A 15,300-nucleotide genomic window follows, 5' to 3' on the forward strand; every position below is an offset into this window, starting at 1 on the left:
CAATCTATTGTGGACATGGCAATCTATGTTGTCACATAATGTTAATCAAGGACTGCCAGTTCTCAAAGTTTGTTTGGCTGGCATAGTGTTATGGACCTGCCCATGGGGTGTATCTCAGTCCAATCATTGCTCCTCTTCCTATAAATGTCTGTGTGAATGGGAGTATTTTTACATCAGAACTAAGGAGGTAAGTGATGCTCAGTATCTGCTACAATGACCAATCAATGAAAGGCTTGCATATTCATACTTTGTGTATCTTACCAGGTGTCTCACCATGAATCTTCTACATATTTGTGCTGTGTTAATACTAGCAAGTGTATTAACACAGACTAATGCCACTCCCAGCCAAGGTAATTCTCCTCTTTTTATTACTGCCAACATTAAACTGCTGAATATAAAGAACAGATTAACAGCTCTGTAGATGAAATGCAATGTATTTGTATGATCCCATTATTGAAGTCATTTTCTTTGTGTAATATAATATATATATATATATATATATATATATATATATAAAAAAAAATATGAATAAAAAAGGAACAGCACCTCCACAGATAATTGCAGGTGCAAGCTACCATAGCAACTATGTAGAAAAACAAATAAGTAGCAGCACACCACTAAATGCACTAAGGGTGGGTAAATAGGTGAATGTGTGAACAGGGTCAAATACATGACGCCCATACTTACTATTAAGCGGAGTAGAAGCTCTTAGCGCATATAATTGATCAAAAATATGTCGGGCCCATTTGCCAAACGTCAAGGTGGCTTCTCATCAGATGGGACCTACTCTAACACGGAGTGTTCAGCTCCATTGTTACTTTGATTAAAGGGGTTTTCTCATCTCAGACAATGGGGGCATATCGCTAGAATATGCCCCCATTGTCTTATAGGTGCAGGTCCCACCGCTGGGACCCACACCTATATCGAGAACGGAGCCCCGAAAGTGAAGGAGAGCGCACTGCGCATGCGCAGCCGCCCTCCATTCATTTCTAAGGTGCCGCCGAAAATAGCTGAGCACTGGCTCAGCAGTTGCCATCTGCCACATAGAAACTAATGGGAGCATGGGCCGCGCATGCGCAGAACGCTCCCATTAACTTCTATGGGAGAGGTGGGGATTAGCGCTTGGTGGTAGACGGACCCCGGGAAATCTGGAGTTCTCCAGCCACAGCACTTCCCGCTCCGTTCTCGATATAAGTGCAGTCCTTAAAGGATTTGTCCAAGTTTAGGAAAACATTTCTGCTTTCTTTTCACCAGCCATGCCACTCAGGAACTCAGCTACCTTGAAGTGAAGGTGTTGAAGTATGTATTTTTTTTTTTTTTTAAAGAAAGCAGCCATGTTTTTTTCTTACTTTGGACAGTTGTGGGTGGATGAGTGATATTGAGTTTCTCATACTGTGTATTGTGGATAGATGTGGGGCGTAGCCACAGAGCCCCTCTCTGACTTGTCCTGAAACCTATTCTAACTCAAATTAAAAAAATAATAATAGTTCAAATATAATTCTGATTGGATTTGAGCTTAGTTCAGCATCAGGAAAGGTAAGCAGAAGTTGCTGTCACAGAGGTCATCTGACAGATTTAGCATAGCACAGGACTGAGAAATCTGCATGGTACAGTATTACATGGCAGCTCTACAACTAAATTATAGAAAATGTTTAATAAAAAAATCCAGACGCAAATCTCTTGTACTTGTGAAAGTACATGCAGTATAGGAGAATATAAGACACTTTGTGAATATATGTTATCTATCAGAGAAGAATACTTCTCTCTCCTCTTTATCAGATTCTGCCCTCCTTTCCCCTTCACTAACTCTCATTCACTGCTCTAATCTGTCTTCACTAAAGATGGGCTACCTGCTCACTGAAGAATCAGGTAACATAGAAGTCTATGGAGAGGGAAAAGGCAGAGGCAAAAAGATTGACACAGAGACTGCTGCTGCTTTCATTTCACTGTTGGATTTGCATCTAAACTGCTTAGCACTGCCATATAATGTCTTCCATTACTGCTGCTGCTTCAGAGTGATCGAAAGCAGAATCTACTGTTTCTCCATGTCCTGTGCATAGGCAGTCATGATGAGCAGCTAGTCTCCACCCACCAGCTCAGAGAAAATGTAGAATTACGGATAGAGATTTCACAGGGAAACTGCTAAAAGGAAATGCCACATAAAGTCATATAATGGCCAGAAGTCATATAATGAGAATATACACTGCTCAAAAAAATAAAGGGAACACTTAAACAACACAATGTAACTCCAAGTCAATCACACTTCTGTGAAATCAAACTGTCCACTTAGGAAGCAACACTGAGTGACAATCAATTTCACATGCTGTTGTGAAAATGGGATAGACAACAGGTGGAAATTATAGGCAATTAGCAAGACACCCCCAATAAAGAAGTGGTTCTGCAGGTGGTGATCACAGACCACTTCTCAGTTCCTATGCTTCCTGGCTGATGTTTTGGTCACTTTTGAATGCTGGCGGTGCTTTCACTCTAGTGGTAGCATGAGACGGAGTCTACAACCCACACAAGTGGCTCAGGTAGTGCAGCTTATCCAGGATGGCACATCAATGCGAGCTGTGGCAAGAAGGTTTGCTGTGTCTGTCAGCGTAGTGTCCAGAGCATGAAGGCGCTACCAGGAGACAGGCCAGTACATCAGAAGACGTGGAGGAGGCCGTAGGAGGGCAACAACCCAGCAGCAGGACCGCTACCTCCACCTTTGTGCAAGGAGGAACAGGAGGAGCACTGCCAGAGCCCTACAAAATGACCTCCAGCAGGCCACAAATGTGCATGTGTCTGCTCAAACGGTCAGAAACAGACTCCATGAGGGTGATATGAGGGCCCGACATCCACAGGTGGGGGTTGTGCTTACAGCCCAACAACGTGCAGGACGTTTGGCATTTGACAGAGAACACCAAGATTGGCAAATTCGCTACTGGCGCCCTGTGCTCTTCACAGATGAAAGCAGGTTCACACTGAGCACATGTGACAGACGTGATAGAGTCTGGAGACTCCGTGGAGAACGTTCTGCTGCCTGAATCATCCTCCAGCATGACCGGTTTGGCATTGGGTCAGTAATGGTGTGGGGTGGCATTTCTTTGGAGGGCCGCACAGCCCTCCATGTGCTCGCCAGAGGTAGCCTGACTGCCATTAGGTACCGAGATGAGATCCTCAGACCCATTGTGAGATCATATGCTGGTGCGGTTGGCCCTGGGTTCCTCCTAATGCAAGACAATGCTAGACCTCATGTGGCTGAAGTGTGTGAGCAGTTCCTGCAAGATGAAGGCATTGATGCTATGGACTGGCCCGCCCGTTCCCCAGACCTGAATCCTATTGAGCACATCTGGGACATCATGTCTCGCTCTATCCACCAACGTCATGTTGCACCACAGACTGTCCAGGAGTTGGCAGATGCTTTAGTCCAGGTCTGGGAGGAGATCCCTCAGGAGACCGTCCGCCACCTCATCAGGAGCATGCACAGGCGTTGTAGGGAGGTCATACAGGCACGTGGAGGCCACACACACTACTGAGCCTCATTTTGACTTGTTTTAAGGACATTACATCAAAGTTGGATCAGCCTGTAGTGTGTTTTTCCACTTTAATTTTGAGTGTGACTCCAAATCCAGACCTCCATGGGTTGAAAAATTTGATTTCCATTTTTAATTTTTGTGTGATTTTGTTGTCAGCACATTCAACTATGTAAAGAACAAAGTATTTCAGAAGAATATTTAATTAATTCAGATCTAGGATGTGTTATTTTTGTGTTCCCTTTATTTTTTTGAGCAGTGTATAATAAAAAACCCAGCATGCAGAGGTATTCGTCCAGCCAAAAGCCAGCATTTATGCAGGAAAATGATCGGATCCCTGTCGGATCTCATTATAGTCAATGGGGATCTAGTGGTGCCTGCCATTATATACCTCCAATAAACAGTGAATGGCAGACCAATATAACCTGTAATCTTTAAAACTAAAATGCGTAATAATGATAATACATTTCATAAATAGTGAGGACATGTCTTCCACGTGTTTAGAAGGTATTCCAAGTCTCAGCAAAAAAACATAATAGGTGATCTTGAGTACTCAGAATGTCAAAAAGTGACTGTGACAAAGTAAAAATATCTTCTTGTGTTTTGTCAATTTGGGATAAGAGGATATATCATTTTTGTATATATAAGCTGAGTACATAAAAAGAGTTCTTTATAATTGGCGATAAAGGGTTCAAAGACCGTGATATAAAGAAAAGTTTTTTTTAAAGTTTTTTAAGAATAAGAGTTCCAAAGAAATTCTCCGGTTCTCTGTTTAGTGAGCCACATGGTTAACAGTGAGGGTGAGTCTGATAATTGCATAATTTATGAGTCTCTACTCACTGGAGACTATTCAATGTGCAGGCTGACATTGGGGGCACTGTACAGCCACTCACCCGGCCTTGTATTTCTGCGAGGCTGCGTTCTCTGTCCCGGACCTCTTGCTAGTCAGTCTGTTCTGCTAGCTGCGCGCCGAAACTGGCGTCCCACGTGGTTCGCAGTAATTCACGTGATGCGGTCATGTGATACTTTCACCCATAATGCCGGAACTTCTGTATCTGCGGACTTTCAAAGTATATATTTCTGGTCCACTTAAGTTTAAGTGGAAACCAGAACAAATCAGTTCTAATGGGTAGTGCAGTTTATGGCTTACCAGACGCGTTTCGAGGTATTCCAACCTCTTCCTCAGTGGCCACTTTTTGGATACTTTTTTGGTATGCCAAGGCTCATGTTTTTTGTAGGATATGCATGACAATCTTGGAGCTTTATCAGTTGCTATATTTTGTTTTATTGGTACTACAATTTACACACTATAGCAGGTTTATTTGATATATGTTTATGAGTATGTTTTTTTTTTTCTTTTCTATAATTGCTACCTTTTTTTCTACAAAAATGCTTGAGAGTATGAACAAGGAATCTGGACACTATCCTTCCCAGTCACTCTACAGCAGTGGTCGCCAACTAGTGGCTCAAGAGTCACATGTGGCTCGCAACCCCTGCTGTGTGGCTTGCCATGGAAGTCCTGAGTTATGACCATATGCATTGGCGATTTACAGTGTTGCAGACCTATCCTAGATTTCCCACCAAATATGGATGGTATCATATGAGTGTTAAGTTTAACACTGAAATATTTATCAGCAAATGTTTGCAATTTCATGTTTTCTGTTTCTCCACATTAAAAATTCCTTTCCTCTACCTGTATTTTTGAACTGCCTGTTGCTCCCGACCATCACTGACAGTTGAATGTGGCTCACAACATACAAAAGGTTGGGGATCTCCGCTCTACAGGATCCCATTATATACTTCTCTGCATATCTAACTTATTAAGGAGGTTTTCCCCATTCATTTTACTATTCTCACTGGTCACTGTATTGCTTCACCCATTGAAGTGAATGGAAGTACTTAAAAGAATACAATAACAGAATACTTAAAAGGATCTAAAAAGTAAACAATACTGGCGTCTTTCCTGATTCAGCCAAAGGCTCGTTACGTGTCCAAATGAATATAAATAGCAAAGTAAACTTGTGGTTACATGACCTGCACTTCACTTTTAATAACTTAACACCAATCCCGTTAATCAGGATTCCCCACTTTAATAGCGTTTATGTTATGTACCTTGACTGCACTGCTACACTGTATGCTGTACTGAATATTGTATTGCAGTATATTGGATACTGTATTGCTGTATATTGCATTGGAATGACTTTATTTTTTCTTTACTAGGAGAATTTACTTTGCTCAACGATGTTATTCTGAGTTCCACCAAAGAAGCAAAGAAGCTGGTAGACGACGCTTACTTCCAGACTAGGACTAAGTAAGATTAATACAGAAAGAAGAAACTAAAAACTACACTTGTGTGCAGAGGGGAGGGTTATGCCAAGGGACAATAACTGAAATCTTATAGCCATATGAGCACATTTATCAAAGGGTTTATGCCACAAAAGTAGAGTAAAGAAGTTGCAAATTATGGCGCACATCATATTTGTAGAAAAGTAGTGATTAAAGTGGATGCAGATTAGTGATAACACACCTCATATTTACTATAATCTACATCAGAAACTCATATAAAGTATAGTTAAAATCTACATCAGCTCATAGCATATGTAACACTAGTCTTAGTATATCTGCCGGTAAACCTGACTGTCTTAGATTTCAGGTATTGGAGGTGGTGCTTCAGTCACCAAGGAAAGGGGATTGGGAATAGACACATTTTACAGAAAGAGGCCCAGTGGATTCACAGGTTAAAGACCTTTGGCTGCTTCATATAGGAAGAATTATATACAGTATAATAGGATCCATAAATGAGAGGGTTGGGGACATCAGGTAGAAAATGACCCCCTAGAGTGATCTAGAAGGAATGATCCTGAGTCACTAATGAATGTTGATATGGAGCCATCCTGGATACCACATTTTGGCCATTGAATTGAGATTAGAACCCCTCTGATGGTGGTGTCTTGACTCCTGGGTCCCCTTCTCTGGCTTGTGTTGCTCCCCTCCACTTCCAGGCACTCCTAATATTATTATAAAATGACCTATCAATCCTGATCCCCATCTGAAAATTATTGGTTTCCCTCTGTGTATTAACTGTACATTCATTATTTTTTTATATATATATATATATATATATATATATTTGCACTTCTCCCACCTTATATCTGATCCACCTTTAGATGCATTCCCCCATTCCTCTATGGATGTGTATCCCATTTGAGAACACATCTGCAATAGTATTTCTCCTATGATGGAGCGGAGGTCCTTGCGTTCCACTGTGGAGCACAGGACATGGGTAGTTTATACTTGCTCCAACCGGGAAGCAGTGGTAGTAGGTTGGATGCTGGGCCTCTCTAGTGCGTGTCAGGCTGGAACGCACAAGGCCGTCACTTGCTTCCACCTAGCAGGGCTGTGATTCTACCTCCAGTGGGCGTGTCATGCTGGAACGCATGGGTTGTGGCGCGCTCCCGGAGGAATGGAGGCTCAATACTGTGACACACAAAATGGTAGAAACTTAATGCGCAACAATACCGATTCCATACATGTGACTTAGCCATCACTATAGAAACTTAAGATATCACTGTACAATATCCAGAGTTGCAACATTGCATTGGATCAATTGCATGTGCCTGAAGAATGTACTAGTGACAATATAGATTTATATGAATTCTCATTGATATCATTGAGTCAATCTCTATGTGTCAGAAAGTACAATGGCGGGAATTTATCATCCCTTTTATGCCTGGTGTAAAAAAGTTGTGACTTTTTAAATGCCATTGCTCCTAAATCTAGGGTCAATGGCATTTCTACACCACACTAGGCACTTTCGTAAACGAGGACATGGTGGGGGCAGAGTTTGGAAGGGACCAGGCTCTGGCACATTTATCATCGTTTACATCAGTTTTGGTGTGAAAGATGATTTAAATCTACACCAGCCACGGGTAGTATTTTTCAGTTTAGGCGCATGCACTACTAGAACATGCCCCTATTTAATGTCAAGGCTCATTATAACAACTTTCGGTGGTGCAGGGAATATCAAAGACCAGTGTACAATGCCAGTCTTTTATAAATCCACCTCCCAAATATTTTGCGTCAAACATTTTTGCAACCAATATATGTTCAACATAATTTTAGGTTAAAGACACGATCGAAAAGGGAAACTGCAACATTTCAAGATGTAATGGCATTCTTCAAGCAACCTGTGGGAACAACCAGAAATATTATCCGATCCGCAGATTACTTGGATGTGACTCTCCAGCTAATAACTGAAAAATTGAAAACTACCCAACTTGGCCCCTTCAATGTTTCAGGTATGTAAACATATTGTACAGTGGCAATAGAATAGAAGTCACACCCGGGCACTGGTTCCAGAGGTTTCACACAGGTTCATCTGGCACATAGGAATACATCGTAAATGGCACAGGGTAGGTGGCGGGTGCTTTTTTATTTGGACCGAGGAGCTTCAAGTTATGCCTCTGATACAATAGAACTAAAATCTACTTATAGAAAGTAAGAACTGCCTGCCTGTTGTTATATTCAATTCAACTATAGTGAAATATACTATAAGGAAGATTCAGTCAAAGCAACTAGTCAAAAATACTGTCCAAGACTAATAAAGAGTCGCCAACCCGCGGTGGAGATCATACTTACCTGGTCCCTGCCTCTGGGTTTGGTGTCTATCACTCCCAGGCCTGGATCTTCCTCTCCCTACAGCGCTGAAAACAATATCCATCGACGGGGGAACACAGTCTGCGGTAGTAACCTGCTCCCCTTGCCTGATGTCACCAGTTGTCGTGACACAAGGGGAGCAGGTCACAGGTTTTCAGTGCTTCCGGGAGAGGAAGCTGGGAGAGACAGACACTGAATGCTTAGAGGGGTTTACAGTATTCATTCATTGATGACCTAACCCCAGAATAGGCCATTATTATCTGAATGAGGGGAGTCACACACCCTGTACTTTCTCCCATAAGATGCTGGGAAGTAGCCCAAGCGCTGGATGTAGGCACCAAAACTAGACAGGGTCGTCCATTGTGTATTAGACAGAGCTGTTTCCGTTAGTGCTGCTCCTATTCTCTGAATGGAAGCAGTGTTGTAGTGAATAGCTCCATTCTCTACATAATGGATGGAGCAGTGTAGTCCCAGTGGCTATTTCTAGCCAAAGCTACTCTTGAACAGATGATCAGTGGGGGTGCCAGGTATTTGACCCCTGCCAATCTGATATTGGTGGCCTACTCTGAAGATAGGTCATTAAAGGGGTTCTGTCACTCTCCAAAACTCATTTTTCATTTTTGGGCATATTAAAATCCTTATTAGACGACTATTCCCTATTCATTAAAAATCGAGCTTTTAAAATATGCAAATTACTTCACTACCAGCAAGTAGGGCGTCTACTTGCTGGTATCCGCCGCATCCTCCTTTTAAAAAAACGCCCCCTCCTCCAGTTGATTTACAGGGCCAGCGAGCGCTCTCCTCCTCCGGCTGGCCCTGTCAGCATTTCAAATCCCGAGCCTGCGCCTTATGTGTCTTCATTCGGCGCAGGCGCTCTGAGAGAAGGACGCTCGCTTCCTCAGCACTCCCTCAGTGCGCCTGCGCCGATGACGTCTTCTCTTTCGGGTTTAGAGGTGACGTCATCGGCGCAGGCGCACTGAGGGAGTGCTGAGGAAGCGAGCGTCCTTCTCTCAGAGCGCCTGAGCCGAATGAAGACACGTAAGGCGCAGGCGCGGGATTTGAAATGCTGACAGGGCCAGCCGGAGGAGTAGAGCGCTCGCTGGCCCTGTCAATCAACAGGAGGAGGGGCGTTTTTTTAAAAGGAGGATGCGGCGGCTACCAGTAAGTAGACGCCCTACTTGCTGGTAGTGAAGTAATTTGCATATTTTAAAAGCTCGATTTTTAATGAAACGAAGGCACAGAACAAGGTAAGAGCCCTATATAGGGAATAGTTGTACAATAAGGATTTTAATATGCCCAAAAATGAAAAATGAGTTTTGGGGGGAGACAGAAGCCCTTTAAATATTATGTAAAAATACTGGAAAACTCCATTCATTTAAAAAAAAAAAAAAAAACCTTTCCAACTAGTGTTGGACAACTCAAAATCAAATGAATTGACTTTGATCCAAATTTAAGGAAAAATTTGATTTGCCACGAATCCGAATTTCCTTGCGCTTTATGGTAACAAATCGTTTTTTTGTTTTTTTTCCCTAAAATGGCTGCTGCATATGTTTCAAAGTAAAAGTAAGAAGCCCGGGAACACAATATGAGCCATAATGCCATGCAGCCAGCCAATCAACAGATAGCTATCCCCTGTGATGTCAGAGCTCTATAAAAGCCTCATTCCATGCAGTCGTCTCCATTTCACTGTAGACTGAGCATAGGGAGAGACGCGGCAAGCGCTAGGGACAGTGTTTTTGAAAACTTTTAATTGTACAATATTGGGATTGTTTTTAGACACTGTAGGGAGAGCATAGGGAGACTGCAGGGACAGTGTAATCGACCTGTGCATCTGGTTCAACTGCTGCACCATTCATTCTTAATCTGTTCTGTTATGCAAAGACTTGTTATACACAGACTCAGTGTCAATCGGCGGTCTAATATATAGGTGTGGTTCTCTAGTACACTTGCTGCACAATTAATACTTAAAGGGAACCTGTCACCGGGATTTTGTGTATAGAGCTGAGGACATGGGTTGCTAGATTGCCCAGTCCCCATAGCTCTGTGTGCTTTTATTGTGTAAAAAAACGATTTGATACATATGCAAATTAACCTGAGATGAGTCCTGCCCCTGACTCATGTCAGGGACAGGACTCATCTAAGGTTAATTTGCATATGTATCAAATTGTTTTTTTTTGCTGAATAAAAGCACACAGAGCTATGGGGACTGGGTATTGCGGATGTGCTAGCGGCGATATAGCAACCCATGTCCTCAGCTCTATACCCAAAATCCAGGTGACAGGTTCCCTTTAATCTGTTCTGTTATACAAAGACTTACATAGACTTACTGTGCATCAGACTTAGTCTCAACAACTGGTCTAATAGATAGGCGTGTTTATCTAGTACACTTGCTGCGCTATTAATACTTAATCTGTTGTGTTATACTTACTGTGCATCAGACTTAGCATCAACAGGCGGTATAATATATATCTGTGTTTATCTAGCTCACCTGCTGCACTATTCTTACTTACTAATATAGTTACATTACTGATTCAGTTACTGTACATTATGGCCAACAGACAGTTGCCTGGGCCCTCAAAACAAATGGGCAGGGGCAAAAATGTTGCTGTAGCGGCACAAGTAGCAGCAGAAGAAGGGGTGGTGGCAGCCGCAGTACCAGGCCAGGCCTGTCACCAACAATTGAGCTGTACTGGAATGGTTGACTCTCACTTCAATATTATCTCAGGTGACAAGAAATACACACAGGAATCGGTGGGTTCCCCTGACACCACCCATAGTTGTCATGGCTCAGGAACAATCTCTGTGCCGTCACCTATCCTGCAACTGCCTCTTTCTTTTGCTGCTCTTTCTGCTCGGGAAGTAATGCATGCTGCCGGCGCTGCTCTGATTTTCAGTGAAGACGAGCTTAGTGAGGACACTAAGCAGCTACAAGCCAGCAAAGACTTAGACAAGAGAAGCTGAAAGTGCAGCTGTCCAAGTTGCTAGTACTACAGTCCCTTCTTTCAATATTGTGGACTCTGAACATTTAAGAGAACTGATGGCTTGTTCCCACCCAAGATGGTGAGTCCCAAGCTGTCATTACTTCTCTATAAAGCTGTACCAGTCCTGCTCTCATATGTTGAGCAGAAGGATAATGAAGACTAGGAGGAGGACATAAACACCCAGGAACTTTTTACAGAACTAGGTACTTTTATCTGCCAAGCGACAGTAAAGATGCAGGAGGAGTATGAGGTGCTAGAGAAGGACGATGCAAATTACCCCGACAGACCGTGGAAGTATGCAGTGGAGATGGAGGCCAGGAGTCCCTTCGAGTTCCTTGCACAAATGGCCAGATGCAAGCTCAATTGCTTAAGTAATGACAGCCGCATTATGACCATTCAGCAGAGGGATAACTACTGGCTCTCCACAATGTTAGACCCTCGCTACTGGTCCAAAATGGGGACCTATTTTACACCTTCTGACAGGGATGAAAAACTCAACTACTATAAAGACATCCTTTGTAGTCAGTTGGTCACTGCCTATGTGTGCCATTGCCTGTCCTGTGAAGGTCTAAACAGGGGGGCCCTTTGAGCTCATGCTTCACTGCCATGACTGCTGGAAGGTGGTGGGGGGCAGGAACAGCACCAGGTATATCAGCAGCAACTTAAGTCTTGAGTCTCTGATGAGCACTTTTCTTCAGCTGCCTACAGAAGAAACCACTTAACAGCAGCAGGACATGGAGCAGAACCGGAACTAGCAGGTGATAGAATACTTGGACTGCACCCTGCCATCCCAGATCCAAGATCCCCTGGATTACTGGGTAGCCAAACTTGAATTGTGGCCACAACTGTCCGAGTTTGTCCTGGGCAAGCTTTCCTGCCCGGCTAGTAGTGTGGCGGGTGGCATAGTTACCCCATAGAGAAATCACCTTTCAACACAAAATGTGGAGAGACTAACCTTTATAAAGATGAATTAGGCGGTGCCTAATGCAATGGACTAGATCATTTTGGCAGTAATGATCTGACTGTAGTGTGCTGGCACACCGGAACATTGTGACAAATGGCTTGTTACTTCTGCCCACTTGTTGCTGCCACTATTCTGATGCTGTCACGCTCCTGCTGCCTCTACTGCCATCTGCTACTACTGTGATCTGCACTAACTTTTGCTGTTACTGCCACTGCTGTTGCACTCCCCCTTCCCACTCTGTTCCGGGGCCTCTATTGTGACTCTTCATGCTGTCTTTACCCTCACCACTTTGTCCCGGGGCCACTATTATGTCTCTTCATGCTGTTGCCACCCTCACAACTCTGTTCTGGTGCCACTTCATGCAGTTTTTACCCTCACCACTCTGTTCTGGTGCCACTTCATGCTGTTTTTACCCTCACCACTCTGTTCTGGGGCTACTATTGTGACACTTCACCAGAACACAGAACAGTTGCAAATATTTCCATCACATGGACCCACTCCTGTTTTGGCCTTACAAATAGTGATCAAACACTGACCAAATACTAATGGTTTAAAGGCGGATGCTCAAAATACAGGATCTGCTTTTTCTGGGCTGGTCTGACGGATCCGAAGAATGGAAAAATAAACAGTGATGTGAACACAGCCTTACTGTTGACACCCTCCCCACTGTCATTCTAACGCACAGTAATTGTTTTGCTACCAGAAAGGACCAGCTATCCATGTTGCTGCCATGCACAGTGATGTACACCGAGATACATTCTCCCAAAAGTTTAACTGCAGGCCAGGATAGACCTGATTTAAAGTGCTTCATGACAAATTAATTCGTAACAAAGCAAAATTTCTTGGAGAAATTCAGCAAAGCGAACGAATTGAATGTTTTAAAGCTTCACTCGTCTCTATTTGCAACCATTGCACTAAAGATTTTAAAATAAAAGAACAAGTCTTAATTAACAATATCTCAGCAAATATATGTTAGCAATAGGTAGGAGTGACTGCGGGAACAAACCACATAATCACACAATGTATTTTTAATTAAGATTGTTTATAAAGTTGCTTTATTTTTTTAGTTTAGAGACATATTGGAGCAAAATTTGCTTTGTATTAAAGTGTTTTTTTGGGATTTTGAAACTGATATCCTATCCTCAGGATAGGTGATCAGTACCTGATCGGTGGGGGTCTGAAAACCAGGACCCCTACCAATCAACAGTTTTTGAAGACACTGGCGCTCCTGTGAGTGCCACAGCCTTCTCCGTGCTTACCAAGCACAGCGCCGTACATTATATAGCGGCTATGCTTGGTGTCGGACCTCCACCATTTAGATACTGATGATCTATCCTGAGGATAGGTCATCAGTATCAAATCCTGGAAAACCCCTTTAAGTATCAAGATTTTAGATCACAGGACACAAATGTTGTACTGAAATATCTACCTAGCCTTGAAATAGATAATCTATGATGTGTTACCATTTTACCTATGTTGCTTATAGTATATTGACCATCATCACTTATAAAAATTATAAGGAATTATACGTATGCACATTGTACTCAACAGATGTTCTAACAGAGGAGCAAAAACAAATTATTTCTCAGCTGACTGGATGCGCCTATCAGTACTTGCCAAAAGTGTGTGACCCTTCACCCTACAGTAGGATCACTGGAGAGTGTAACAATAGGTAAGGAATCTCTCAATAGATAAAAGTAAATGTTTTCAGAAGCATGGCCCACAACTATATTGTTTTTCTGTAGAAGGATAAAGTATTTTTATTACAATTTTTACAGAAAGAAGCCTATTCTTGGTGCATCCAACACTGGTTACAAACATCTTCTCAACCCAGAATACGAGGATGGTATATCACTGCCACGAGGCTGGACTAAAAGCCGTCCCATCAATGGGTTTACTCTACCATTGGTAAAAAAAAAAAAAATATCCTTGCAAGAAGATATTTGCTTTCTAATAACTGCCAGTAGCTTGCAAGATAATTTGTATTCTGATAGTAATGTGAATTTCTATACTATACTTCTCCTAGGGGGCTGTCCACTTTGGGCGATACCTTTTGTTAGAAGGGTCACCTTACAATAAGTTGATCACAAGGTCTACTGTTGCTGGGGAAACCAATAATCATCTGTGTGTGAGGGACTGAGCAACAAGTGTTCAAAATCCTTGCGCATCCCCCAGAGGATAAATGTAGCATTACACGATTCACCTGTTGATAACTGTACTACAACCGATGTTACCACCCATGCATTACTGAGTATATATATATATATATATATATATACACAGTGCCTTGCAAAGGTATTCACCCCCCTTGACTTTTTTCGTATTTTGGTGCCTCACAACCTGGAATTAACATGGATTGTTTGAGGATTTGCATCATTTAATTTACAGAACATGGCCACAACTTTGAGATGTTTTTGAGAAGCAAACAACAAATAGGACAAAATAATAGAAAAAGACAATGTGCATAACTATTCACCCCCCTAAAGTCAACACTTTGTAGAGCCACCTTTTGCAGCAATCACAGCTCCAAGTCGCTTTCGATAAGTCTCTATGAGCTTGCCACATCTTACCACTGGGATTTTTGCCCATTCCTCCTTGCAAAACTGCTCCAACTCCTTCAAGTTGGATGGTTTGCGCTTGTGAACAGCAATCTTTAAGTCTGACCACAGATTTTCTGTTGGATTGAGATCTGGGCTTTCACTAGGCCCTTCCAACACATTTACATGTTTCCCCTTAAACCAGTCAAGTGTTGCTTTAGCAATGTGTTTGGGGTCATTGTCCTGCTGAAAGGTGAACTTCCGTCCTAGCCTCAAATCACACACAGAGTGGTACAGGTTTTGCTCAAGAATATCCCTGTATTTAGCACCATCCATCTTTCCCTCAACTCTGACCAGTTTCCCAGTCCCAGCTGCTGAAAAACATCCCCACAGCATTATGCTGCCACCACCATGTTTCACTGTGAAGATGGTGTTCTTTGGGTGATGTGATGTGTTGGGTTTGTGCCAGACATAGCGTTTTATTTGATGGCCGAAAAGTTCAATTTTAGCCTAATCAGACCAGAGCACCTTCCTCCATACATTTTGGAAGTCTCCCACATGCCTTTTCGCAAACTCACAACGTGCCTTTTTGTTTTTAGCAGAAAGTAATGGCTTTCTTCTGGCCACTCTGCCATAAAGCC

General features: G+C 42.7%; 1 protein-coding gene across 1 annotated transcript in view; it reads left to right on the plus strand.

Moving 5' to 3' along the window:
* The first annotated feature begins 274 nt into the window (after window positions 1-274).
* LOC120993648 (eosinophil peroxidase-like) overlaps window positions 275-15,300 on the plus strand; it is a 39,422-nt gene continuing 24,396 nt past the window's right edge. The window contains exons 1-5 of the mRNA XM_040422126.1: window positions 275-350; window positions 5,742-5,832; window positions 7,644-7,819; window positions 13,674-13,794; window positions 13,901-14,030. Coding sequence (XP_040278060.1) covers window positions 275-350; window positions 5,742-5,832; window positions 7,644-7,819; window positions 13,674-13,794; window positions 13,901-14,030 — 594 coding nt within the window. The remainder of the gene's footprint in view (window positions 351-5,741; window positions 5,833-7,643; window positions 7,820-13,673; window positions 13,795-13,900; window positions 14,031-15,300) is intronic.

Source organism: Bufo bufo, chromosome 3 (genome assembly GCF_905171765.1).
Source record: "Bufo bufo chromosome 3, aBufBuf1.1, whole genome shotgun sequence".
Lineage (NCBI taxonomy): Eukaryota > Metazoa > Chordata > Amphibia > Anura > Bufonidae > Bufo > Bufo bufo.